Below are 27,880 nucleotides of genomic sequence, written 5' to 3' on the forward strand. Positions count from 1 at the left end.
GTGCCAGGGCCACAAAGGAGTGGCTTCCTAAGAAGCATTTCAAGGTAAAGGTCGAGTTGCCTAGCCAGTCTCCAGATCTCAACCCCATAGAATATCTGTGGAGGGAGTTGAAAGTCCGTGTTGCCCAACGACAGCCCCCAAAACATCACTGCTCTAGAGGAGGTCTGCATGGAGGAATGGGCCACAATACCAGCAATAGTGTGGGAAAAGCTTGTGGAGAGTTACAGAAAATGTTTAGCCTCCGTTATTGCCAACAAAGGGTACATAACAAAGTATTGAGATGAACTTTTGGTATTGAATATTGGTATTATTTTCCACCATGATTTGCAAATAAATTCTTTAAAAATCAAACAATGTGATTTTCCCCACATTCTGTCTCTCATGGTTGAGGTTTACCCATGTTGACAATTACAGGGCTCTCTAATATTTTCAAGTGGGAGAACTTGCACAATTAGTGGTTGACTAAATACTTATTTGCCCCACTGTATATTTGCTCTTCTAAATGTATCCAATCAATGAGTGCACCTTTCATCCACGTGCTGCCACTCGGAAAGTTCGGTGGCGCAGTTTGAATACTGAACCTTTTCAAGTCATTTGCAATTGTTGTTGCACTATAAAAAAACTATTTTGTGGGTAGTAATTTTGATCCATATAAATTGTATAAATTATACTAAAAGTATTTAGGTAAGCAAGTGAACTGTATTAAATTCGTTAAAATTAACTTTCTTTACCTAATTTTAATCAGCATAAACTTCAACTTGAACAAACACGATAATATCGACCCGAAAATATGAGGTGCTCAAGGCTGCACACGCGCCAACGCGTCTTCCTTGAAACTGAAAGGAGGACTGTTCCATTTGGCGAGACAACTTGGATGGCATCGTACCGTAACAGGTAAGTTTGAACTTACTGTTTCTTTTAAAATTGACAATGCAAAAACATTACCAAGCCTGGTATGCTGTGTGTTAAATTAAGAAGCCCTTGTAGTAAAAATAATTTTATATTTTATTTCTGGCTTTCGACAGTCATGCCTGATAGGTAGCTAAAAGCTAGCGTTTTTTTCATAGCATAGCAACATGAGTTGCTCGTAATATTGTGGCTTATTTGAAACATTAACCTTATTTTCTAATTAACTTTTGAAGTACGGCATTGTCAAATATTTCGCCCTCCAGTGTGTTGGAAGAGAGAGACTTGGAAAACAGACTGGATAGGTGCCCTCTAGGACTGGAGTTGGTGACCTGCTCTAGGAAGTCTTTTCCGTTAATAATGTATTTCATTTACATTTATTCCTTCCATTTATTTGCACACTAATTAAGTATTTTGCATTGTAGTTTAACATGCTACAACAAAGCACTCATGTGGGGTTCAAACATCTATGGTACAGCGTTTTTGCCTTATTTGTATCTCAAACTGAAAGATGCACTCGTGTTGTTCACTGTTCAGTTAAAAATGTTCTCAAACTCATGTTGTTTGTATTTTACTTATTTTGGACTGATGCCCTCGTGTTCTTCACTCATCAGTTAGTACTGTACTTGAACTTGTACTATGAGGAAAAAATGCTTGTATGCAATTTATGTTGGGCAGACAATTTGTTAAATGTTTAATGAGCAAATTTTTAATAAAAAAACAGTTGACAATCAAATGTTTCTCGTGTACAATGACTTCAGTGTAAAGCAAACATAATCTACAATAGTAATAATTAAGTTGATAGTTAAATTAATATTTATTAAAAAAAAAAACATTCAATAAAATATACACTACAATACAATAGGTATTGTTATATAATCTGTGTCAAAAGATTAAGTAAACCTTACACAATTTTTTGCGTATATTATTGTTGACGCATTTAGGTAATATTTACTATGTAATATTGGCTAAACTTTACACTATCAAACTGAGTGTAAATTGTTACCCCAATTTTATTGAGTAAATTCTTTAGGTTGTTTTTTACAGTGTGCGAGGTACAGTATCTCTTCAACCGGACCATGGTCTGCTTGGTCTAATGTATAGACCCTACCCACGTGACGTCACAACTCCGCCCTCCTGACTGGTGCCGCCCAATTGTCCGTCAACACATCGTGTTTACCTGTTACGGCTACGTACATTCCTCCTATTTACGGCGTGTTTTTCTGCTCGTTAACATTAATAATCAAAATGGTGAAGGCGTGTGTGGCGGTCGGTTGCAATAACAGAGAAGATAGACGGAGAGACTTGAAGTTCTACCGGATTCCGAGAGACCCGGAGAGGAGAGGGAGATGGGCTGCTGCAATTCGACGAGAAAACTGGGCTCCAAACGATTACCACAGATTATGTAGTAGTCATTTTATATCTGGTAAGATGCATTTAATATATATTTAGAGGGTTTTGGGTTGACAACCACAATTAAGATCATTGCTAGGCTAATCGCCGACAACATACACGTATGTATGTAGTGAGAGTGCTATCGCTAAACCATATAAACATATAAAAGGCCTAGCTCCATTGACAAATGACATGAAATACATTAGACTTGACAGTGGATGTTAGCAAGAACAAAAGATTTTGAATTGAAAATTTCGTAACTCACCTTTCCAAGCACAAGATAGATTCCTGCCGAATTTTCGTGGACGAGGACCTGTTTCACCCAGCCAGCAACGAAGTATTTATAAGCCTCCAAGCTCTTAAAGTTTTTCAAACTTTCGTGAGAATAGGCTGATTTTGTAGTTGTAAATATCAGGGTCAGGGAAAGACGGCGAAGACAGCGGGTCGAAAAACATCGATTTAGGCATCCAATATGGATCTGGCGAATGGATAAACTGAAGCTTTTCCACATAACGCCTTTTATGCAACGCATCCAGTGAGTTTATGGCATCCGAAAGCACCGGGTCTTCCATGAAATGCATTATAAATTGCTCGATCAATTGAGACCATTGATAATACAGACACAAAATGACGGACAATGGGGCGGAACAATACAGCGATCACGTGATTTTGTGACGTCGGTGGGTAGGGTCTATAGGTGTCAAACCAATTCCACAAAGGGCCAAGTGGGTGCTGGATTTTGTTCCAACCGATACCGTGCAAACAGTTTAACCAATGAATTTTCTGTTGAAACAAGCAGCACCTGACAAAGTTTAACTGATTACACATGTAAGAGATCAGATTCATCAAAAGGTGTCCTCTTCATTGGTTGGAAAGAAAACCTGCAACCATTTTGCCCTTTAGGAATCAGTTTGACAACAGTGGACTCTAATGGGAAAGCGCCTTGAGCCTTCTGTTTCCTGTGACGACAACAGCAGCATATTTATTTTGCGAGCGTTCTCTATTCTCTGCATTTACCGTATTGGCCCGAATATATGACGGTGTTTTTTGCATTGAAATAACACTGAAAAAGAGGGGGTCGTCTTATTATACCCATTCACGACGCTAGATGGCACCAGATATCATTGAAGCGATGTTCTGTCATGACAGATCTCAGATACTCTCCCCATTCACGACGCTAGATGGCGCCAGATATCATTAAAGCGATGTTCTGTCATGACAGATCTCAGCTACTCTTTTTAGTTTAACCAGTTTGCATTATTTTATTGCAATGTTTTTCCTTATTCAGATTTGTTTCAAGACGACAGTTAAAGTTAGATTTCAATTTGATGGTTAATGCAGTTATTGCAATTTTGTTGTTTTATCACAATAGATTGGTTTATTTACATTTCAAAAACCAGAAGCTAGTCATTTACGAATGTGATTGCACTTTAGTTTACATATTTAGATGTTCAGATATTAATATTTGAATTAGGCAAAATCACATGCTTTTTCTCTTAAATATATTGTTAGAATCATTTGTTTCGGATGTTCTGTAATTATTTTCTGTATAAAAATGAATTTGGTGTCCAAGAAGTCTTTTTTCAGTCTTGAGTCTTGAAAAAGAGGGGGTCGTCTTATAATCAGGGGCCAATACGGTATGTCATGTTATGAATGCATTCACACTCACTGAAGCCTACTGTGGTGTGTCTGTGTCAGTAGGAACTAGTGATTTTAAGGTAACATACAGTTGTAGTTTGCGTGTCACTGAAGTTCGATAGCGCCGGAAGTCTTGAGTTATCCAAATGTCGATTGTCAAATATGAAAAAGTTTTTCAAGTAGTTTTAGTTTTTGAAAAAGAGTCAGGTCAGAGTATGGTTGTATGAATCAATTGAATTTCAACATCAGTCATCCTGTACAAGGTCACAGGCAGCTGCAGCTCATGGCTACTGACTTTGATGCAAAGGGCAGACACACCCGCTTGACTGTCAATCACAGGGCACAACAGTATATTGACAGACACATTCAAACTGTCACCAATCACTAACTGAACCCCCACGAGTGATCCGCTACACTATCATTGACCACTGACTGACAGTTTGCCGCCATTGATCCCTGTTATTATCCCCGTGAAGTGTTTGCTTGAAGAACCTAATCTTCATCTAAGTGGCCTCTGAGCCTAAAAGCAAACATGGACTCACACTAGACCTTCAGTGCTAATCCATTTAACAACAGCACACACGCACACACACTTTGGTGGGGAAAGCGATACCCCTCAAAGCAAGTTTCAGACAAGCAAAACAGCCGTGAAGGTGCGACATCACGTTGTGAGAGCTTCCATCCGTCTTAACCTTCACAGGAAGGTCATGCCACACACAGGGAGACTCATGTTGAACCCAGAAGGTTCCTGTGTGGACCTGAGGCTTTTATGTCGGGCCCCCTGAACTCAGCTTAATTAACTACATAGCGGAGAAAGACCTTCTAAGAACCTCTAAAATTAGATATTTTTTCTCCGACTAGTGCACCTAACCAGAGCAGTCTCACCATCTTGACCGCGGCATCATGGCCACACACGTTTTTACAGTGCAGACGCCTGTTAATTAGTCAACATGACTGTTGTGGAAAGCATTGACATAATTAGTGCTGGGAAGAGACGCTTATCCCCTGGAAAATTAATACCGCATAGTTAATCAGTTGATTTTCCTGGGCAAACTATCATGAATCTAGTGATTTAGATTAATTTGAGGGCTATTGCTTGTCAAAAATTTAGCCAGTTGTTCAATTAATGGGGATCAGGGTGTTTCGATTAATGAGGACCGCTTGGTTACCATAACAATGGGAATGTCTGATGGTCGAGTCAGAAATAAATATTTCTGTCAGATTTATATACCGTAATTTTCGGACTATAAGGCGCACCTGACTATCAGGTACGCCACACAAAATAAGACTGCCGCATTACAACCCGATTTGTTACATTATTGCAGGTATTATTATTATTATTATTATTATTACTATTATTATAATATTATTCCAATTTTTATTCATAATGTATTTGTTTTGCTCTTTGTAATTGCTATTTGCAATAGTAACAGCAGTGTTTATTTAGGATTTAGTGTATGTTTTCGGGCTGTGGAACGAATTAATGGAATCCTGCTCGACATATGACCATTTCAACTAACAAACAACGTCCTGGAACGAATTGACTTCATATGTAGAGGTATCACTGTATTTAACAGTGGCATCTTAAGACTGTCATAAGACCAAATGAACCACTATAAACAGGGGTGCACATAAGTGGTCCGCATGCGCGCATGCGTACTGTACGTAGACAAACGCGCTGGCCCTCAACGGCTTCCATACGCTTTTGCGTACCGATGGCTGACCACTGTATTTGCGGTGGACACGAGAAAATCACTTCTCAAAATGTCAAAGAGACAGGCCCCACTGAGTAATTATTTCCATGTTCCCCCACCCCCGTCAAAAGACAGACAGACGACAGAGACGTCACCGGAGCAATCGGAAAAAAGGACTTTTGCTGAAAAGTGGCTGCAAGAGGTACCATGGCTAGAAGCAAATGATGCTCGCACGGAAATGTGGTGCAACGTTTGCCGTGAGAAACCCAATGTCATTAATAAGAGCAGCGCATTTTATGTAGGGTCAAAGAATTTTAGCCATCCCAACTTTGAAAAGCACGAAAAAACAGAGCATGTGGCAATTAAGCAAACTATCGATGCCAGACAGGACCCCACTCACCCAATGGACAAGTGGTGGAAAAAAGTTATTGAAGAACAGCGCCATGCACTGACAAACGTGTTTTTGCTCGCATTTCACAAAGCTAAACATGCACGTTCAATGAGCTCTTATGAGGAGGACATCCCACTTTTACAAAGGCTTGGAGTTAATGTGGGAGCCGCATATGAATGCCCTTTATTTTGAATTAGTGCTTTTATGTTTATTTCTTTACATTTCACTTCAAAGTAATGGCAATTTTGTTGTGCCACTTGATAATCAAGCATTAATTGGCTCGAAGTAAAGCTTGTCATAATTTTATCATATCAGGCGGGTCGGCTCTCAAGCTCAATGAGGACCAAGTCACATCTCCAGGTCCTCCTCTGAGAACCTGGGCAAAAAAAAATATAATTGCACCCCTGACTATAAACCACCATCATTGCGTCAATAAGCTTCATTTGGCCATCACTGCTCCCTTGTGGGAGGCAGTCAACTTCTGCTGCCACCTGCTGTCAACACTGTTGTCGTCCAACATGCCTCCTAGTATGCATTGCAGCGCTACAATTGTAAATAACAATCAAAATTCATGTTCTGTGCTAATTATTTCTTCAGTTACTGTTCCAGTTGTTTCATCAATTGCTATTTATGGTATCTGGTAACACCTTTTTTGACAGTGGCACCATAAGACTGTCATAAGACAATCGTAATTATGACATGACACTGTCATGAACATTAATGAATGCTTATAGCAGATGTTTTTTAATGTCATCCGGCAAATTATCTCACTTTTGAATGGATGTCAAAGATCCGAGCTGGACATAAATGGAGTTGGTGACATAATTTGCCGGATGACGCTTCATGACATCAGCTATAAGGAATCATTAATGCTCATGACAGTGTCATAACTGTAATGGTCTTATGACAGTTTTATGACGTCACTGTCAAATAACGCGTTACCTATTAACCCAAATAAATAGACAAATGGCCGCACTGGCCCATAAGCCGCAGGATTCAAAATAAGGGAAAAAAGTAGCGTCTCATAGTCCGAAAATTACGGTAATATTTTTAGGGATTTTGAGGCCATTTCTTAATCAGTGACTGAAAAACAAGCCGTTTCCTTTGCCCAATGTGCCCTTCAAGTTTGATGTGCGGTTTGTAATTTTTTGAATAAAGCCAGCCAACTAGACAAACAAAGAGATAGAAAGATACAGATTGTGGCGTATTATAGAATGAACACTATAGGAAACAATGCAAGGGCATCTGTAGACAAACATGGACTTACATTTACACTTATTAAGAAGAATATTCTGTTTTCTAGTCATTCACAAAACTTACAGATTCACTGGGATGCTCTTGTGAGGCATACCCAAGTACATACTGCTTTATAGGCTGGGTGAGGTTGACTGGGAGTTAACTGCGTGGTGGTGTGGGACTCGTAAAGTGCGGCGCAGTGGGAGGGCATTAAATTTTTGTAGTTTGCACCACACCTTTCCCCACTTTTAATTTAGTGCCGAAGAAATTCAGAGAAACGTCAAAAATTGAAGGAGACTGGGTGGAACGTTTGAGTTGCGTAGGCCCATAAACGCAGTTGCACATGTTGGCGTGACCACCTCACGTCGCTGTAAATCATCTTTCATCAAGAAAATCAACTAAAATTTCAAAATACTGCATTTGTGTATCAGTAGGTGCTGCTGAGAAACTATTTGATGCTCTTTGGTGCTGGTGTTTAGCAACAGAGTACTTTACTTGAGCATGGTCCAAGATCATCTATTTTAATGTGAAATTTTGTGCCTCTCTAGATACTGCTGTTAGTAACAGCATCAACATTTCCCTATATATCCTCGTCTACCTGAATACTAATTGTTGCTGAATACATCATCTTTAATGTTAAGATCTTTTTAAAAATTACAACATTTAAAGAAGCATAGACTCCACTATCAGTTGATGAGACAGCATTGCGCCATTGCTTTCCGTAGGGGGCCCGGCCAGGCAGAGCGTCGTGGTAGCTTTCACTACGATAAACTCAAACACACTCTGCGTTCTAACACCGGATTTAGGGTGGTATGGGACGAAAGTTTTGATGCATACAAGCAGGCAGGAGTGTCTCGAGTGATTTGGTCGAGGTAATTATGATATAAAATAGCACCATGCATGCAATTTGAGACGTTGTGAAAATTTTGTATCCATACACAATAGCGTAACTTTACATTGAAATAATCAGGTAATTTTCGGCCAACTGCCTGTTTTTTGGCAATAAACTATTAATTTAGACATTTCTGCGCCCATAATTAAAAAAAAATTTTTATATAACATTTCAATCTAAAAACGACGAGGGCCAGATAGCCGGCAAGACGTGCTGGGGCAATAGTGACATCGAAATTCAACCTAAATAAGTTGTGATTGTAGATAGAAAAATGCTAAATTTGCTTTTGTTGTGTAAAATTAATATGATTCTGCATGCTTTCCTCGAGTATTAAGTTTCAGATGTGAAAATTGAGTGATTTATTAGCTGTTGAAAACATATCAAAATTGCAAACACACACAAAAAAAAATTAAGTCGCCATTTCGGGCAAAAAACTTATACCATATGTTCAATATTGCTATTGATCCTGAAAGTATAGGTGATTATCTCTGCCATTGGTGATTTTTGTGCATCTAGCGTAAAATCTGATAATTTTAGAGCCATTTTAAGTTTTGTTATACTCATATAAAAATAATTAATCGGGATTTTATTAGGGAACGACTTTGAACATTTTGATGCCGCTGCTCATATATGCCTAAGGGAAGTGCCTGTTTTGGTTTTAGGTCACTGACGGCTTTGGTTTTGAAAATATTTGAATTTTAAGTTTTTGAGACTACGGAGCGGCCCCACGCCCCATTTCCCGTCAACTGATAGTGAAGTCTATGGAAGAGGAACCGCGTTGACAACCTGTATACACCGGTGTGTGCGTGTGTACGTCATCTGTGCACCAGATCTGTCCAGTCTGCTCCATACCCCCCACACCTCTCTCCCCCTCATCTCTCCCAGGCCAGAGCCATCCATCAAACTGGTATCATGGCAGGAGCTACGTATGCCTTTGGGCTACGTTCTCACTTTAACTATTTTGACAGGAGAGGAGAAAAGGCAGTATGGGAAAAGGGGAGAGGTTGTTGAGTCCCTCACTGGCTACTTTTTATCATGATGTTGTCACGTTAAGGGCTTCACATTATCAGGTAATATACTTTATGTTTCGTTCGTAGAAAGGTTTGGGCATTCAATGGATTTGTGTGTCATTAAAGCTTCAGTGAAATGGGGAAAAATTGTAAATAAAAGTCAATAAAGTCATAGTGTCTTGGCCTGTTAGGGAAGAAAGAGGCTTCTTGTAAAAGGAGTCATGTAATACTATACCTTGTTTTCGCACAAAATTAGGAATGTATTTGTCAAAAATCTTCATTTTGAGTTCCTAATCACTTTATCTGTTGAAGAAAAAAATTGCTACATGTTGTAATGGTAAAACTTTATTCTCTTAAAATTGCAAAAACAGACAAATATTGGTAGATTTATTGTGATTATAATAATTTCATATTAATTATCATTTTTACAATAATAATTTATATTGTTATGTTATTGACACATTTGAATAAATAACATTTGACATCATAAAACTGCTATTGACATCTTGATTCGCTAGTTGGATGGAAAACCATCTGGATCCATTTCCATCACCAAATGTACTGTAAATCCTTGTCCAAAACAATCTTCAATGAAACTTTTAGGTCCACGACTTTATTTACTCAAAGAAACAAAACAAAACAAAACAAAACAAAACAAAAAACGTTTGTTTTACTGACTTTTAATGATAGCATTGGATGTATGTGATGCAAAGGCTGCTATTATCCATGAGACATCATTATTGTGTCTGTTGTGTGTAGTCATTATGCAGCTTTGATGATGTGACCTACATTCCCCAAACAAACCGGCAGTGATGTCAGAAGTGTGAGTTTAAACACTCCACTTGCTGCGAGTCTTCATGTGTGTTTCTTATTAATTCTGACACTAAGGTCACTGTTTGACCCTGGAGTGTGTATATATTTTTAGTTTGAAGCCCCGCCCTTTCAACCCTCAATAATTCCAATTCCTCCGTGTACGTTCAAATTGTCAGCATCAGCATATATAGCAGCATTTGTTGCAACAGGGGGGACATCGTGAGGGATACAGAGCTCTCGGATTGGGGTGTGTGATACTGATGATGTCATACGTGGGTTTTGGCTTGTCCCACGTTTTGTCCTCCCGTAGAGAGAATACATCTGGAAGTTGCACATGGTGGAATGTGACACCAATGCTTATTGAATGAAGGATGAATAGACGAAAGCATGAATTGACAGAGATAAATGGGCGGAAGAACAGGGTGATGGATGATGTTGTATTAGGGTGTATGGGGCAATGATGAGAGGCTAACAAAATAGTTAATAAAAATAGTTATCGTAACAATTCTAATGGCACGAATGTGCCTTGTCATACACCCGGTCCCATAGAGGGCGATATTGTGGCTTCAATCCAGCCTTTCCAAGTGTTTTAAGATAAAAAAGTCCAGGAAAAAAGTAGTTTACAATTCTAGTAGCATTTCTATCTACTGAGTGAAAGTTACAACTTTCATTTTTATGATCGTAATATTACAATTTACAATACTCATAACATTCTGACTGTATTCTCCCTTGAATAACAAAACATTTACACATTTTTATTGTCTTACTACAAAATTCTTTTGATATTAAAAAATTCGCAGTTATGTTTTTCAGGGGTAAATTTACAACTTTCCCCTTTTACAATTCTTATTTATAATCATGACAACTTAAAAAAAAATCAAAAAACTTTACACACTACAAAAACTGATTTTCATTCAAAATTATATTTTTTCAATGATTTGCCAAATCATGACTACCTGTATTGTCCCGAATATAAGACGGTGTTTTTTGCATTGAAATAAGACTGAAAAAGAGGGGGTCGTCTTATATTCGCGGTCTAGATGTTATACCCATTCACGACGCTAGATGGCGCCAGATATTGACGCGATGTTCTGTCATGACAGATCTTAGCTACTCTCCCCATTCATGACGCTAAATGGCGCCAGATATCATTGAAGCGATGTTCTGTCATGACAGATCACAGCTACTCTCGTTTAAACAGTTTACATTATTTTATTGCAATGTTTTTCCTTATTCAGATTTGTTTCAAGACTACAGTTAACAGTTAGATTTCACTTTGATGGTTAATGCAGTTATTGCAATTTTGTTGTTTTATCACAATAGATTGGTTTATTTGCATTTCGAAAACCAGAGGCCATTCATTTACGAATGTGATTGCACTTTAGTTTACATATTTAATTGTTCAGATATTAAGATTTGAATGAGGCAAAATAACATGCCTTTTCTCTCAAATATATTGTTATAATCATTTGTTTCGGATGTACTGTAATTATTTTCTGTATAAAAATTAATTTGGTTTTCAAAGTCTTTTTCCAAACTTGAGTCTTGAAAAAGAGGGGGTCGTCTTATAATCAGGGCCGTCTTATATTCAGGCCAATACGGTAATAGCACTGAAACTATTTAAAAAGAAAAATCACTAATTAGACTGACTTTAAATAACCCATGCCTAAATTTGAATTAAATTTTAATCACTACTATGAATAAATATCTTCTAAAATTTAATAACATTAAATTATTCAATGTAATTTGTATAAATTATTGTATCTAAATATAAATCAGTCACTAGTCTGTCAGAAAAAAAAAAAAAAATATATATATATATATATATATATATATATATATATAGATATATATATATATATATAGATATATATATATATATACACCAGGGGTCATGGATCGGATCATTTTTTGGACCAAAAATTAAATAAATAATAATAAAATAATAAAAGTCTTTTTTCAAACTTGAGTCTTGAAAAAGAGGGGGTCGTCTTATAATCAGGGCCGTCTTATATTCGGGCCACTACGGTACTTAAGAACAAAGGATGTATATTATAATTGAAGTTAATGTAAACATTTACTTTTTGTTGTATTTTTTAATAATGAAGATATAAGTAACATACATGCAGAAATATAAGTACAAATGACTTATATTATGCAGAGTTAAATGGAATATATTTTGAAGATCGCGTAAACATTGACTTTTTTAAATCATAAGGAAATGAATAAGTAGCCTAATATAAAAGAACAACTATAAGTCCAAAGTGCACATTGACAGCTAAGATGTTCTGAACCTCCCCATCAGAGCAAATAAAACTAAATATAATAAATAAGCCTCCTTATCTCTTGCCTTGCTCTTAAATATTTGATCCATTTTCTGTTGCATTGCCCTTTTTTTTGTCTCATTAATTCAACAAACTTTTTTTTTTTTTTTTTTTTGCTGTTTCAGAAAACATGCACATTTGAACCAATCAGAACTAACTATCTCTGGTGATCAGATGTCAGTATGTCAGCCAATTGAATGGATAAATGAGTCAGGCATTTTGCTTTGCTGCGTGCATTCGCACATTGACATGACTCGTCATCGTCAGACGCAGATAACTGCAACTGCTGGGGAAGCCTCCATGCCGTCCGTGGAATAAAATAAATAGTAAATATCGGTGGAAACGGATTACGCTACACAAGCCCTCTGCTATGCTTGTTGTTAACACTTGTGTATGTAAATCTGATGTTGGTAGATTGTTTTCTTCTTGGAGATGAAATGCATGTGTGGCAGCTTTGTATTTTTTTTTTTTTTTTTACATAGCATTTTGACAGTTGCCGTCATATTGTCGGAATCAAAGTAAATAATTCCAATAACCAACATGCATGGTGAGCTGTTATCGTCCCTTCCCTACTATGGAAAAAGTCATATTGTTTTCATTTACCACAATTTCGCCTGCTTTCCCCACTCTTATCAAGTCCACTGGGTTGGACTGCAGCCACGTGGGTGCGTATAAACAAGCAACACTATGGACACATGCCAACACAAATACAATGGTCTCCGAAGTTTACCGTGAAGTGTGGATGCTATAGCGGAACAATATGAGAAGAATGTGGTACATTAAAACACACCCCAAAAAATGAATTAGTGGAGAATGGATGGACAACCCATCTAGTGCAGCAGGAGATAAAATAAGATCAGGATAAAAGGATGAAATCTGGAAATATTTGGGTCTCATATGTTCATAATGGCTGCAGGCTGCCCTGCTTGGACGTGCCAGGAAAGTCAAAAAGCCTACTTGGCCTACAATGTTTCATGCTAGCACATGTTGGAGAAAAAAAGAACATGCACCACAGACTCTTTATTGTTTAAATGATGTCATCTGTCTTCTATTGGGATAAAAAAGATGAGAATGGGACATCAAAAGTCCAATGTATTTATTTTTATGTACACCTGTCTATGTGAGTATTCATTTTTAAAATGTCACCTAATTACACTTATAATTGCAACTTTAATTCTCTCAGTTTTACAAAGGCACAAATGTTACAGGTTGAAGGAAGAAAAGAGGCAAAGACTGACTGAGTCACAGCCAGAAAGTGTTGATGACAGTGTTGATTTCTATTAGCAACCCCCCCTCCCACTTAAAGACTGTCACAGTCATTATACTGTAAAGCTGGTTAAACTAGAAGTTATGTTATTGTAAAGTGTATTAAATTCCTGTTCATGTGCCCCTTTTGATCTATGAGCACCTGCCCCTCCATTGGTCTCTGCATGGCCCTGCGCCGTAGTGTGTTACAGATGAGCAAGATTTTGAACATCTTACAGGTGCCAAAACGAGCCGTGCCCATCTACGGTTCTGGCTTTTACCTCATGGAATTTTAAGCCTTCATCCTTCTAAGCATTGCTGAGTCATTTTGAGGGGGCAGCGTTTTATGGCATGTTTTTGCGAGCTGACGCGGTGCCAGCATCAATGAGACCCGCATGGACTTTTGACTGAAAACAGACTCACAGTTTTCAGGCATATGTTTTCTTTTGAAGAGGAGAATTCCTTGTTTTTAGTTTGCTTCCTCTCTTGATAAGCTTACGAAAAACCCTGAAATTCAACTACTCTGGCTTATGTTGGCTTATGACAAGCAGGGAGAGCTGTCTCCTTGTTAATGTAATTTGACTGCACATATTTTATGCTTTGGCACAGCGGGCTGGATGTTTGCTTTAACAGAATAGGCCAAAAGTACCAACAAATTACAGCAAAATGGTTTGTATTAAATAAGATAGCTTTGCGGTCCTGAAGTCAGCCATTAGAATAAAATGATCTTGTAAATGTTATCATCCTACAGGCCTTATAAATGTCGTGGAACAGGCCTCAGCGTTTAGATTGATGTCCTTTAGCTCATTGCATTTTGACCAAAGTCTTGTCTAATTGTGAACTTAAGTGATCCACTTAATACCTGCATTGTCGCGATACAATTTTTTTTTATAACTATATATAATATAACTATGCATGACATTAAAGGGACAGCTAGTATAACTGATCTTGATGTGAAAGACAATTGAATTGTTCTTTGACCAGCAGAAACATAGAGTCGGGCAAATAAGTATTTAGTCAACCACTAATTGTGCAAGTTCTCCCACTTGAAAATATTAGAGGCCTGTAATTGTCAACATGGGTAAACCTCAACCATAAGAGACAGAATGTGGAAAAACAATCCAGAAAATCACATTGTTTGATTTTTAAATAATTTATTTGCAAATCATGGTGGAAAATAAGTATTTGGTCAATACCAAAAGTTCATCTCAATGCTTTTTATGTACCCTTTGTTGGCAATAACGGAGGCCAAATGTTTTCTGTAACTCTTCACAAGCTTTTCACACACTGTTGCTGGTATTTTGGCCCATTCCTCCATGTAGATGTCCTCTAGAGTATTGATGTTTTGGGGCTGTCGTTGGGCAACACAGACTTTCAACTCCCTCCATAGATTTTCTATGGGTTGAGATCTGGACACTGGCTAGGCCACTCCCGGACCTTGAAATGCTTCTTACGAAGCCACTCCTTTGTTGCCCTGGCTGTGTGTTTGGGATCATTGTCATGCTGAAAGATCCAGCCATGTCTCATCGTCAATGCCCTTGCTGATGGAAGGAGATTTTCACTCAAAATCTCTCGATACATGGCCCCATTCATTCTTTCCTTTACACAGATCAGTCGTCCTGGTCCCTTTGCAGAAAAACAGCCCCAAAGCATGATGTTTCCACCCCCATGCTTCACAGTGGGTATGGTGTTTTTCAAATGCAATTCAGTATTCTTTCTCCTCCAAATACGAGAACCTGTGTTTCTACGAAAACGTTCTATTTTGGTTTCATCTGACCATAACACATTCTCCCAGTCCTCCTCTGGATCATCCAAATGCTCTCTAGCGAACCGCAGACGGGCCTGGACGTGTACTGGCTTCAGCAGGGGGACACTTCTGGCTGTGCAGGATTTGAGTCCCTGGCGGCGCATTGACTTTGTGTTACTGATATGAGCCTTTGTTACTGTGGTCCCAGCTCTCTGTAGGTGATTCACTAGGTCCCCCCGTGTGGTTCTGGGATTTTTGCTCACCGTTCTTGTTATCATTTTGACGCCACGGGGTGAGATCTTGCATGGAGCCCCAGATCGAGGGAGATTATCAGTGGTCTTGTATGTCTTCCATTTTCTAATAATTGCTCCTACAGTTGATTTCTTTACACCAAGCATTTTACCTATTGCAGATTCAGTCTTCCCAGCCTATTGCAGGTCTACAATTTTGTCTCTGGTGTCCTTCGACAGCTCTTTGGTCTTAGCCATAGTGGAGTTTGGAGTGTGACTGACTGAGATTGTGGGCAGGTGTCTTTTGTACCGATAATGAGTTAAAACAGGTGCCATTAATACATGTAACGAGTGGAGCCTTGTTAGACCTCGTTAGAAGACGTTAGACCTCTTTGACAGCCAGAAATCTTGCTTGTTTGTAGGTGACCAAATACTTATTTTCCACTCTAATTTGGAAATAAATTCTTTAAAAATCAAACAATGTGATTTTCTGTTTTTTCCCCCACATTCTGTCTCTCATGGTTGAAGTTTACCCATGTTGACAATTACAGGCCTCTGTAATCTTTTCAACTTGCACAATTGGTGGTTGACTAAATACTTATTTGCCCCACTGTACTTGCGATGCACTTTATCAGTTGATGGAAGGCTGTCTTGTCTTGTCATTTGCAATTCTGTGTCTAAAAATTCTGCTCTGCTTGCCAACTGTACTGGACAACTTGAATAGCATATTCCCCCGTAGGGCAATTCAATGAGGCCATTTCCATCCATGAGGAGGCCACTAAACTTATGAGTTTGCCAGCACAGACATTAGCCAGACACCCAAAAAAAGATGCAGAAAGGAGAGCCTGAACACAGCTGAGTTGGATGTGTAATAATCATGGGATACATAAAACGCTTCTTGTGTGGTGCAGCTTTGAACTGCACTTGAGTTCACATTCAATAAAAGGAAAAGGACCAACTGGCCCAAAGCCATCTTGACTCAGCAGAGTGTACGAGAGTGCACCTGTCAATTTAAAGGAATGTCCATAATCAGGTTAAGAGGAAGAGGAAATGGAGGTCCTCTGGTAAAGCGGAAGCAGAGAAGAAAAAAGCAACATATTGGAGAATGCATTTGAGCTAAGATTTATTACCGTGCCAGAAGGCAATGCAGTAAAAAAGACTAATCTACTATAAAAATTTGTGGGATCAACAGATAAACTCAAAAGGATGCAGAGTGGAGGGGGCGATTTGTTTGTGCGAATCATCTTTCTTTTCAGGTCATGACGTATGTAGCTCACTGTTAAAAGTTCCAATCCAACTACCAACCAATCATCATTGACCAACCGGACTTACATAATAAGGAATCAAATGACCATCCCATGACTGACTGAGCACCCATTCTTTTGACATGACTGACTGACCGATTGTCCAATGGAGCAGCCAGGTGGCTGACTGTCTAACAGCCAACAAATCAAAGCAACAAGTAACCATCCCTCCAACCAAACTTTGACCAACCACCATCGCCACCAATCTGCATACCATATGGATCCATGTGAACCAGCGTGGCTGATTTTCCTGGACTTCAGTTCGGTTTTTAACAACATCATCCCAAGTACACTGATAAGCAAGCTGCGTCTACCTAACAACACCTGGTGTTCGATAATCTCTATTAACGGGGACAGGGTGGAGACGGTGCCAGATTTCAGGTTCCTTCATTAAAGTGCGTATGACACCAAAAAGCATGTTTATTTCATATTTTATGCTGTGTTTTATGCTCCTGAATGAAATGGACCACTTGGATGTATGTGAAAGCGATCGTTTTATGTTATCAATTTTTGAATCCCGCGCCATTAACTTTAACGACTTCCGGCTTCAGTCTCGGGTTTAGGACGAATGCGAATGTGACATCACCCGGGTGAGCATCTCACAATACAGCATTGCTTCATAGCATGACTGCGGATTGAGCTGATTTTGCGGATTAATTTGTTTATTTTGCGCATCACGCCAGCCAAACGGCTGCAGAAAATTGATGCTGCACCAGGGAGAGGCGTGTGAGCCTTTTTGGGTTTCAAAAGGTTACCGTACACTGCGGATATTGGCCAAAAAAAAGCCCTACTACTGTGGGACCTCTGGACTTAGGAGGAAGTGAGTAAACATCGTATTTTTATTATGTCAAATACTGGGATCATGGCACACATTTTAATATGGAGGTGGCTTGCATTTTGTGGCTGATTGTCCACCAAAAATGCCACTCGACTGACGACCGGCAGGTTGTCGCAACCCCTCCCCCCCACGCCGGGAGAGCGCTATACTCAGTTTACTGCCCTCTTCGTGTGCCCGGTCTTCTGTCAAATTTTCATCCCCATCAGAAATTGCAACTTTTTGTTAAAAATGGCCGCGAATACAGCGATTACAAAGTAAACACTACAAACTGTCTTTAAATAAAGGACTATTTACATACATTTGATCATGGACTCACATGTAGAAAAGTTCTCCTCAGACACATCCTGCCATGTTAGCTGCACAACAACTGCACGCCACTCTCTGTTTACGTCTTCGCTGTGTAGTAAAGCACTCTTTTACGCCATTTTCGTGTTGACCATGTGGCAGCTACGCGATCATCTGACGTCGACCGGTCCAGCTGTAACTTGCTCGCCGCCGGGCGGGTTGCCGATCGGCGAAGACAATCGACACCCCCGCCGACGCGTGAAATGATCCAGGCTTGTTTTGTGTGATTTTTTTGCTTCAAAGCGCGGAAATAAGACTTTGAGATGGCACTCGGTTCGGGTTAGTATGTCGGATAGCTGTCCCGCCTCTTGGTTTGTTTACATTCTCCGAAGCAGGGGCAGGGAAATGACAAAAGCAGGGCCAACTACAACGGCATGAAATATCGTTTGAGAGGTGCGACAGTAAAGGTGAAGTCGACAGTTTTGACAATTATGGAGTAATTTTGCCATGTCGTACTGAATAAATGCATTTTTATTATTTCATATTCCATTTAGCACAAGACAGTTATTTTGTCACGACCAAACCATTTATTTAGCAGTTGGGGAAAAATACCTCGATAAAAAGAATATCCTGTAAAAATATTGGAGTAGAGAGATTGAAACAATGACATTTTGCGGCTCTCTTCGTTGCATTTTCCTCATTCTGAATAATTCCCCCTCAATGAGCTGAATTCTATATCAGATGAAACCATGACCCTGCCGATGTCATCCTCCTGTTTGTGACGCTAGAGCCCTATAATTGTAGGCGTGGCTAAACAACGGATTAAAAGACTAATTATTTTATCGTCATCTGCGCTTTGTCAAATTGTTGTATATAGTCGAATCGTCTTGAAATCGTCTCGTTCTCATAATAATACTATTTAAGACTTTTTTTTAATCCTGTCGTACGCACTTTAATGAAGGCCTGAATTGAACTTTTGACGCCTCAGCAATTTTTTCAGAAGGTTTAGCAGAGATTCTAAGTATAATTTAAGATCTGACCTCCTGGTGTCCTTCTACTGCTGCATGGTAGAGTCAGTGCTGAGCAACGGCATCGAGCTGTGGTTCTCCTGTGGCCAAGAGAAAACCGCATCAGAGGGTATTTAACGCCACCCAAAGTTCAACTGGCTGACCTCTTCCATCTCAGGAGGAAGTTTAGGGCACCGGCTGCCTCAGGAGAACCCATTGTATGATCATGGATTCCTCAAACCCACCCAGGTCACCAACTCCTTCCCTCTGACAGACATTTCAGGGCAATACAATCTATGACACACTTAAGAACAGTTTCTAATTCAGAGCTGTCATTGCCTTGAATGAATGTGAACTTTGAAACAAGGGCTGTAGCTATAGATTGTTTTTGTAGTCGATTAATCTATCAACTAGTTAGTTTGAATAATCGAGTAATCGGATTAGGAACATTTAAATGCGCTGCAGAATAAATTTTAGATGCTTGTTAAGATTGCACTTTCTAAAGGGCATTAAATGCCAATACAAAATAAAGTTCCCGATTGTTTCTTCAAACTGTGCAGATTTGCACTTTCATTCAAAAATAAATGAAAGTACCTGAGCTTAGCCTCAAATGGTATAAATAAATAAATAAATAAATAAATGAGGACCTAAGTACAACAATTGGCTAACTTGCATAGAAAAAGTCCGCTATCTTAAATGCTGTAAAATGCTAATGTTTTTTTCCCTAAAAATACTCTTGACAAATCGTTCACATTCCCACAAAAAACAGAACAAAAAACTAAATTACGAATGCAATAAAAAACATTTCTTATATTGGTCTTATCAGGGAGCAGCTAGTTTAAGCCATGTTAAATGAGTTATGTCATATTCACGGTTGCCACTAGAGGATAGTGTATCCACCCAAATCAATAAAACAAAAAAATCCAAACACTTTCTAAACAAACCATTATAATGTCACTGATTAAAAGAATACTTGAAGCAAGGAAATTTAATTCGAAGCTTTTTTCTAATCGAATTACTCAACTTAATCGATTAATCGCTGCAGCACTACATTGAACAGTAATTATGTTGTGGTCTGTACTTACTCCAAAAAAGCCATTCTCACTCAATCACCTAATTACAATTTCCTTTATTTATTTATTCATTTATTATTCATTGACTTGAACAGTTGCTATGTCTCCTCTGTCTGTGAGATCTGCTGTTTTTGGGTTAATTTCAAAGTGCTTCATGACCATGACAACAAATGAATTCTGATTTTGAAACACCAGCAAACTCAAGCAGCTGCACTATGCACACTTACACCCCCATACAACTACAAACGGTTGCCAGAACAGGATTTCCTGTCTTGATTCTGACTTTAGAGAGTAATCGTGCTCATTATCATCCTCTGGGAGGCATTTGTGCATCTGAGTACAAGCAAATATTACAAGTCATCATAAACCAAATAATGATCAATATGGCCAAATCTATTGTTTTCCAGCAACCAGCTGTAAGTTGTTTGTTGTCTCTGGGATTGTGGTCCACTGGTGATCTTGTTTCTTCATAATCCTTCTGCTTTGTTTCTACCTAACCACGCATTTGCTAAAAAGTTACACTGGACAAATTCATTTTTGCACAGAAGATACATAAATAGCATCTTTGTGGTGTTCCCACAATGATTCATACCAATTCATACAACGTCTCTGCGATAGCGTTGGGCGGAGAAAAGGAGTCTTTGTGCTGCTATTCAGACAAATTTGGGAGCAAAGTGTTTCACGGTGATGCTTGACATTCCTTATGTGTCCTACGAAATGACATACTGTAGTGTCAATGTGTGTTCATGGGTCACTCAGTTCATTCCTCTAGCACATTATTGCAACAGTACAGTATAGAAAGTATACTTTACGAAGCAGTCACCCAAAATTTCAATTTGAGTTCATTGCATGCAAATTTTAGTGACACATATAGTGGTATGACAAAGTATCTGAACCTTTTGGACTTTCTCACATTTGTGCATGAAATCACCATCATCAAATGTAATCTGAGCTTTGTCAAAATCACACAGATGAAGAAACAGTGTCTGCTTTAATTAAAACCACCCAAACATTTATAGGTATTCATATTTTAATGAGGATAGCATGCAAACAATGACAGAAGAGGGAAAAGTAAGTACTGTAAGTGAAATCTCTGCCTAAGGAGACTTAAAGAGCAATTGAAACCAATTTTTACCAAACCTTTTAAGTCAAGTGTGTGCCCAATCACTGATGAGTGGTTTAAAGCTGCCCTGCCCACTAGAAAACACACACCTGGCAAGAAATGTCTTGATGAGAATTGCATTGTCTGATGTGCATCATGGCTCGGTCAGAAGAGCTGTCTGAAGACCTGCGATCAAGGATTGTTGATTTGTATAAAGGTGGGAAAGGTTACAAAACCATCTCTAAAAGTCTGGACGTTCATCAATCGACAGTCAGAAAAGTTGTCTTCAAACTGAGAGAGTTTGGAACTGTTGCTTCTCTCCCAAGGAGTGGCTGTCCACCAAAGATCACGCCAAGATTTACTCAGAAAGGTAAAAAAGAACCATAGAGTGTCTGCTAAAGACTTACAGAAATCACTGGCACAGTCCAATATTTCTGTGCACACCAGTGTTGTTAATCTTACTGAAAAAAAGTAATTAATTACAGTTACAAATTACTTCTCCCAAAAAGTAATTGCGTTAGTAACTCAATTACCTGAATGTAAGAGTAATTAGTTACTTGGCAAAGTAACTAGTGATAATTTTTTTTTCTCAAAAAAAACAAGAAACAAAAAAAACAAAAAACAAACAAAACAAAAAAAAAACAGGTCACACAATGTGAAGTTTAAAGGATTTGGGGGACAATTGGCCCTAGCCCAATTCTTTACCCTCCACTTAACTAGACACAAGGGTATTGCGATAACTAGCTAGTAACCTTTGCTATGTGTGGAAGTCATTTAAAGTTCTGAATCAACCGTTGAAGTTGTTAAAATTTCTCCCGTTATTGCATTAGTTCCCTTCTGTCTACTTTAAACATTTGTAAGTTTTAAAACTGTTTCATCATTTAAAGATAGATTTAAGTTAAGATTTTGCCGATTTAGAAGCATTTTAGATTTTTAAAAAAAAAAAAAAAAAAAAAAAGTTACTTAGGTTCGCTAGGAAGGATCTCTACATCAGGGCCTTACTGAGAGGTCTGCTTTAAGATGGCGGCTGTTTACTAACGCATGTAGTCCTTAAAACATGTTGGCAATGCAGCTGTGTCAGTTTATACATCTAGTTCTATAATATGATATCTACCGTGTCATGTGGGCGTAGTTTGTCGGCTATGGCTACAGTCAGGTATTATTGGAGCCACCGGTTGCAACGGCGTCTTCCCCACTGCTGCTCTGCTCTCGTCCCCGTGAGTCCGTTTCTCTCAGACTTTTTTTATTCAACCAACTTAGTAACGCATAGTAACGCACGCCTTTCCCGCCTCAGTAACGGTAACGGCGTTGCCAAGATGAGAAAAGTAATTAATTAGATTACTCATTACTGAAAAAAGAATAACGCCGTTAGTAACGCCGTTATATTGTAACGCCGTTATTAACAACACTGGTGCACACATCAACTATATATGAAACTATGGCCAAGATGGGAGGACTTCACAAAGGGAGCCACTGCTGCCTAAAGAAACACATTGTTGCTTGTTTAATCAGCAACGAGGCACGCAAAAAGGCACTTGGACACTCCACAAAAGTTTTGGCAAAATATTTTGTGAACTGATTAAATCAAAGTTGAATTGTTTGGGAGTAACACACATTGTCAGGTGTGGAGGAAAATGGAACAGCACACCAACATGAAGCATGGTAGAGGGAGCATCATGATTTGGGGCTGTTTCACTACCCCAGTGCCTGGACAATTTGCAATCATTAATGGAAGAATTAATTCAAAAGTTTATCAGGATGTTTTGCAGGAACACCTGAGGCCGTCTGTCAGACAGTTGAAGCTAAAGAGAGGATGGATGCTGCAACAAGACAATGATCCAAAACACAGAAGTAAATCAACTAAAGAATGCTTTCAGAAGAACAAAATACACGTTCTGGAGTGGCCAAGTCAAAGTCCAGACTTGAACCCCATCGAAATGCTGTGGCATGACCAAAAGACAGCCATTCATGCCAGACATCCCAGGAATCTGACTGAACTACAGCAGTTTTGTAGAGAAGAATGGGCCAAGATTAGTCCTGATCGATGTGCCAGACTGATCTGCAGCTACAGGAAGTGTCTGGTTGAAGTTATTGCCGCCAAAGGGGGGGGGGGGGGGGGGTACAAAACCTTAAATTTGATGGTTCATTTACTTATTTTTCCCCTTCTGTCATTGCAAACCATCCTCATTAAAATATGAACACCTATAATTGTTTGGGGGGTTTTAGTTAAAGCAGACAGTTTTTTCATCTGTGTGATTTTGACAAAGATCAGATCACATTTGATGATGATTTATTGCAGAAATGTGAGAAATTCCAAATGGTTCAGATACTTTTTCATACCACTGTATGTTAATTTATGTGGATGTTTCAGTCACAATGATGTCTCCTGTTTCACTTTTTTGATTATTTATTCTATTGTGTCTCTGTTACTTTTTGCTGTCCCCACAGTGCTAGTGTGTGTGTCGTCCTTCAACGTGGATCAGAAGAACAGTTTATCCTTCAATGGCCCGCTGGAGGAAATGTTTGGCTACACTGTCCAGCAGTTTGAAAACAGTGAGGGAAAATGGTGAGATTGGATTAATTCAAATTCTAATTTTATTTTTGGGGCAAGTTGTGCCCCAAAAGTGGGGAGTATAAAACTGGAAAATGAGAACTATTACCAAAACGTTATTAATTTAGCTTGAACGGGCACCTGAAAAAAAGATAACATTAAAAAATGAGTTAAAATCATCTTCCCTGTTGATATGCCATCCCCTGTAAAAATATTTTGTTAATATTATTACTGTTATTAATTGAATTCTTTATTATGTGTATATTAGAGGAGTCATGAAACACAGATATTCCGTGAACGGATTGGATCACTCTCAATGGTCTGGGACGCCAGTGGTCGGCAGATTTCGTTGGCAGTGTTCGTGTTCGCGTGGAGGCAATGCAAAGGCTGCTAATGCTAAACAACCACTCATTGCCAAGGCATTTAAGCAGTCTTTTGAGGCAGAATCTGCCCGGTCTAAAGAAATTACAGAAGCGATTGCGATTATGATATTTATTGCTGCATATCTGAGGCGATATTCGGTTGTACAAAACAAATGGTTTAGACATATGATGAATGTGATTGAGCCACACTATCATATCCCATCGCGCAACCACTTCAGTGAGAAAATCTTGCCGCGTCTTTATGAAAATGTAAAGAAAAAAAATTGTGAATGAGTTATCACTGATGCCTTACGTTTCGCTTCCCACAGACAATAGCAAGATGCGATCTCGCTGTACCTGGTTATTCACTGGCTAGGGAAAGAGTTTTAAAAAATCAAAAGCAAACAGGTCAACACTAGGGTTGTGACAAAATATCGAAATGGTAATATATCGTGATACTTTGTATCCTAAAAGGTTACTGATATGCTCCTGCAAAAATCGATATATCATTTTAAAAAGGTGTCACTGTCTTTTAAAAAAAATAAAAATAAAAAATAAAAAAAAATTAAAAAAAAGGAACCAACAAGTTACTACCAAAATCTTCCACCATAATAGGGTCTCACTTAACTCTAAGGCTGCCTTGACGCTGCTAGACACCCAATCAATTTAGACTGGGAACGTTCATTCATTTGAAACCAGAGCATTCACAGTCATTCTGTCAGATTTTCAGGGCATTTATAGGTCACTTGCTGTTCATTTTAGGGCATTTCCAGGTCATTTCCTGTAGAGTTTGAGTCACTGCCTATTCATTTGGATGATTCCCAGGTCTGTAACACAAAATGAACAGGAAGTGACCCATAAAATGCCCCAAAATCAACAGGAAGTAACTGAAAACTGAAAATAGCAACATATTTGAAGAGAAAAAAAACCCTATAAACTACAGTACCGTAAATTTTGGACTATAAGGCGCACCTGACTATAAGCAGCCACTCACGAAATTTGACACGAAAATGGCATTTGTTAATAGATAAGCCGCACTGGACTATAAACCGCAACTGTCCTCACATTATTATGGCATATTTACACAGAAAGATTATAACACTTTATTTGACAGCGGCATCATAAGACTGTCATAACACCAAATGAACCACCATAAAGCTTTGAAACAATTGGCTGCAAAGCTTCATTGCTTCAAGAACCTTCATTTGGCAAAAACTGCTCCCTTGTGGGAGACAGTCAACCTCTGCTGCCACCTGCTTTCAACACTGTTCTCATCCAACATGCCTCCTAGCATGCATTGCAGAGCTACAGATGTAAATAACAATCAAAATTCATATTCTGTGCCAATTATTTCTTCAGCTACTGTTCCAGTTGTCTCATTAATTGCTAGTTATGATAGTTGGTAACACTTTATTTGGCAGTGGCGCCACAAGACTGTCAATTGACGATCACAATTATGACATGACACTGTCATGAGCATTAATGAATGCTTATAAACGATGTCATTTAGTGTAATCTGGCAAATGATCTCACTTTTGAACGGATGTAAAAGATTCATTAATGCCCATGACAGTGTCATGTCATAATTATGATGGTCTTATGTAATGGCAGTCTTATGACGCTGCTGTCAAATAAAGTGTTATCTATGGAACCAAATAAATCAACAAATAAGCCGCACTGGACTATAAACCACAGGATTTAAAATGAGGGGAAAAAGTTGCGGTTTATGGTAGGGTTAGAAAATTACGGTAGTTTATTTTTGGCACAATGAACTTGGTTCAAAATGTACAGTTATGAACTATAAACTGAACAAGTTAACGTTAAAATTTGTGAAGTGAACTTTGAACTAGTTTCCATGGAAGATGAACTTTTCCAACACTGGTTGGATACATGCCGCTGTCTGGCCATGACGGCCTTAACGCAGCCATGTGAGGCGAGTTTAAGTAATTCACTCTGCACTAATCCAGCCAGTCACGTATGCAAGTCTGCCCTTTGACCACCTTTTTCCAGATAACATTTAATTCACGTAATCGTAATCAAAGAGGTCTGGATGATGGCGGGAGAGCAGATGTTGAGAAAAGACCCACTCAAGCGGGAGGTGATGGAGAATGTCTGTGTAAAATGCGTAGGAGGGTGTTGATAACATTTGAAATGAGCCTGTTAGAGGAGATGCAAAGGTTGCCATGACGACATTGCGACTAATCATAAACGTCTCCCCTAAATTGATTATGTGGGTCAATTCACCGTCATTCATTTTTCTCAATATATTTTCACTTGTCAACCCCTCAGTGATGTATCACTTTTTTCTTATATTTCATTACATATTTGTTCATATAACACACCTTTTTAGAAGAAATTGTCAGCATTTTTTCATACACCTAGGATTTGTCATGTGATTTTATCACTTTATTGCTGCAAAATATTCTCATATCTATTCCTTTATTTAAAAAATTTTTTTGGTTTTATTTTCTGTGACCCTTGTGAGGATACACGGTACTTACGTAATGACTTTTTTTGTATTTAATTGAATTTTTTTTTTAGCTAAATTGTTGATAAATGATCATTTTATAGGTTTATGATTCTATTGTAGAATCACAATTTACAATTAAAAAAAAAAGGCTATATTGTAATCTTACCGTATTCATTTTTTTCTAATAAGTTGAAACTTCACTTTTATTTCTAATTAAACTTATATAAGTTAATTGCATTGTAAGATTTGTTGTTTGTATTTCTTATTTCTATACTAATCTCTTATTGTTACTAGTCTTGAAAGTCTCTTTTTCTTTAAAACGACAGTGGTATGAAAAAGTATCTGAATCTTTTGGAATTTCTCACATTTCTGCATAAAATCACCATCAAATGTGATTTGATCTTTGTCAAAATCACACAAATAAAAAAAAAAAAGTGTCTGCTTTAACTAAAACCACCCAAACATTTATAGGTTTTCATATTTTAGTGGAAAGTATGCAAACAATGGCAGAAGGGGGAAAAATAAGTAAGTTAACCATCACATTTAATATTTTGTGGCCCCTTTTTTGGCAGCAATAACTTCAACCAAACGCTTCCTGTAGCTGCAGATCAGTCTGGCACATTGATCAAGACTAATCTTGGCCCATTCTTCTCTACAAAACCGCTGTAGTTCAGTCAGATTCCTGGGATGTCTGGCATGAATCGCTATCCTTAGGTCATGCCACAGCATCTCAATGGGGTTTAAGTCTGGACTTTGACTTGGCCACTCCAGAACGTGTATTTTGTTCTTCTGAAACCATTCTGAAGTTGATTTACTTCTGTTTTGGATCATTGTCTTGTTGCAGCATCCATCCTTTTTATTTTTTTAGCTTTAACTGTCTGACAGACGGCCTCAGGTTTTCCTGCAAAACATCCTGATAAACATTTGAATTCATTCTTCCATTAATGATTGCAAGTTGTCCAGGCCCTGAGGTAGCGAAACAGCCCCAAATCATGATGCTCCCTCCACCAGTCTTCATGGTGGGGATAAAGTGTTGATGTTGGTGTGCTGTTCCATTTTTCCTCCACACGTGACGTTGTGTGTTACTCACAAACAATTCAACTTTGGTTTCATCAGTCCACAAAATATTTTGCCCAAACCTCTTTGGAGTGTCCAAGTGCCTTTTGTGAACATTAAACGAGCAACAATGTTTTTTTTTGGACTGCTGTGGCTTCCTCTGTGGAGTCCTCCCATGAACACCATTCTTGGCCATAGGTATACATATAGTCTATGTGTGCACAGAGATATTGGACTGTCCCAGTGATTTCTGTAAGTCTTTAGCGGACACTCTAAAGCCTGAGTTATACTTCCGCGTCAGACCTACGCCG

The 27,880-nt window shown here is 38.5% G+C and overlaps 1 protein-coding gene across 2 annotated transcripts in view; it reads left to right on the forward strand.

The window, feature by feature from the left end:
* itga1 (integrin, alpha 1) overlaps positions 1–27,880 on the forward strand; it is a 102,591-nt gene that overhangs the window by 20,164 nt on the left and 54,547 nt on the right. For both annotated transcript variants that reach the window (XM_057818432.1, XM_057818431.1), the window contains one exon: positions 23,579–23,696. In XM_057818432.1, the coding sequence (XP_057674415.1) occupies positions 23,650–23,696 (47 nt within the window). In that variant the 5' untranslated portion in view covers positions 23,579–23,649. The remainder of the gene's footprint in view (positions 1–23,578; positions 23,697–27,880) is intronic.

This window comes from Corythoichthys intestinalis, chromosome 17, assembly GCF_030265065.1.
Source record: "Corythoichthys intestinalis isolate RoL2023-P3 chromosome 17, ASM3026506v1, whole genome shotgun sequence".
In the NCBI taxonomy this organism is placed as follows: domain Eukaryota; kingdom Metazoa; phylum Chordata; class Actinopteri; order Syngnathiformes; family Syngnathidae; genus Corythoichthys; species Corythoichthys intestinalis.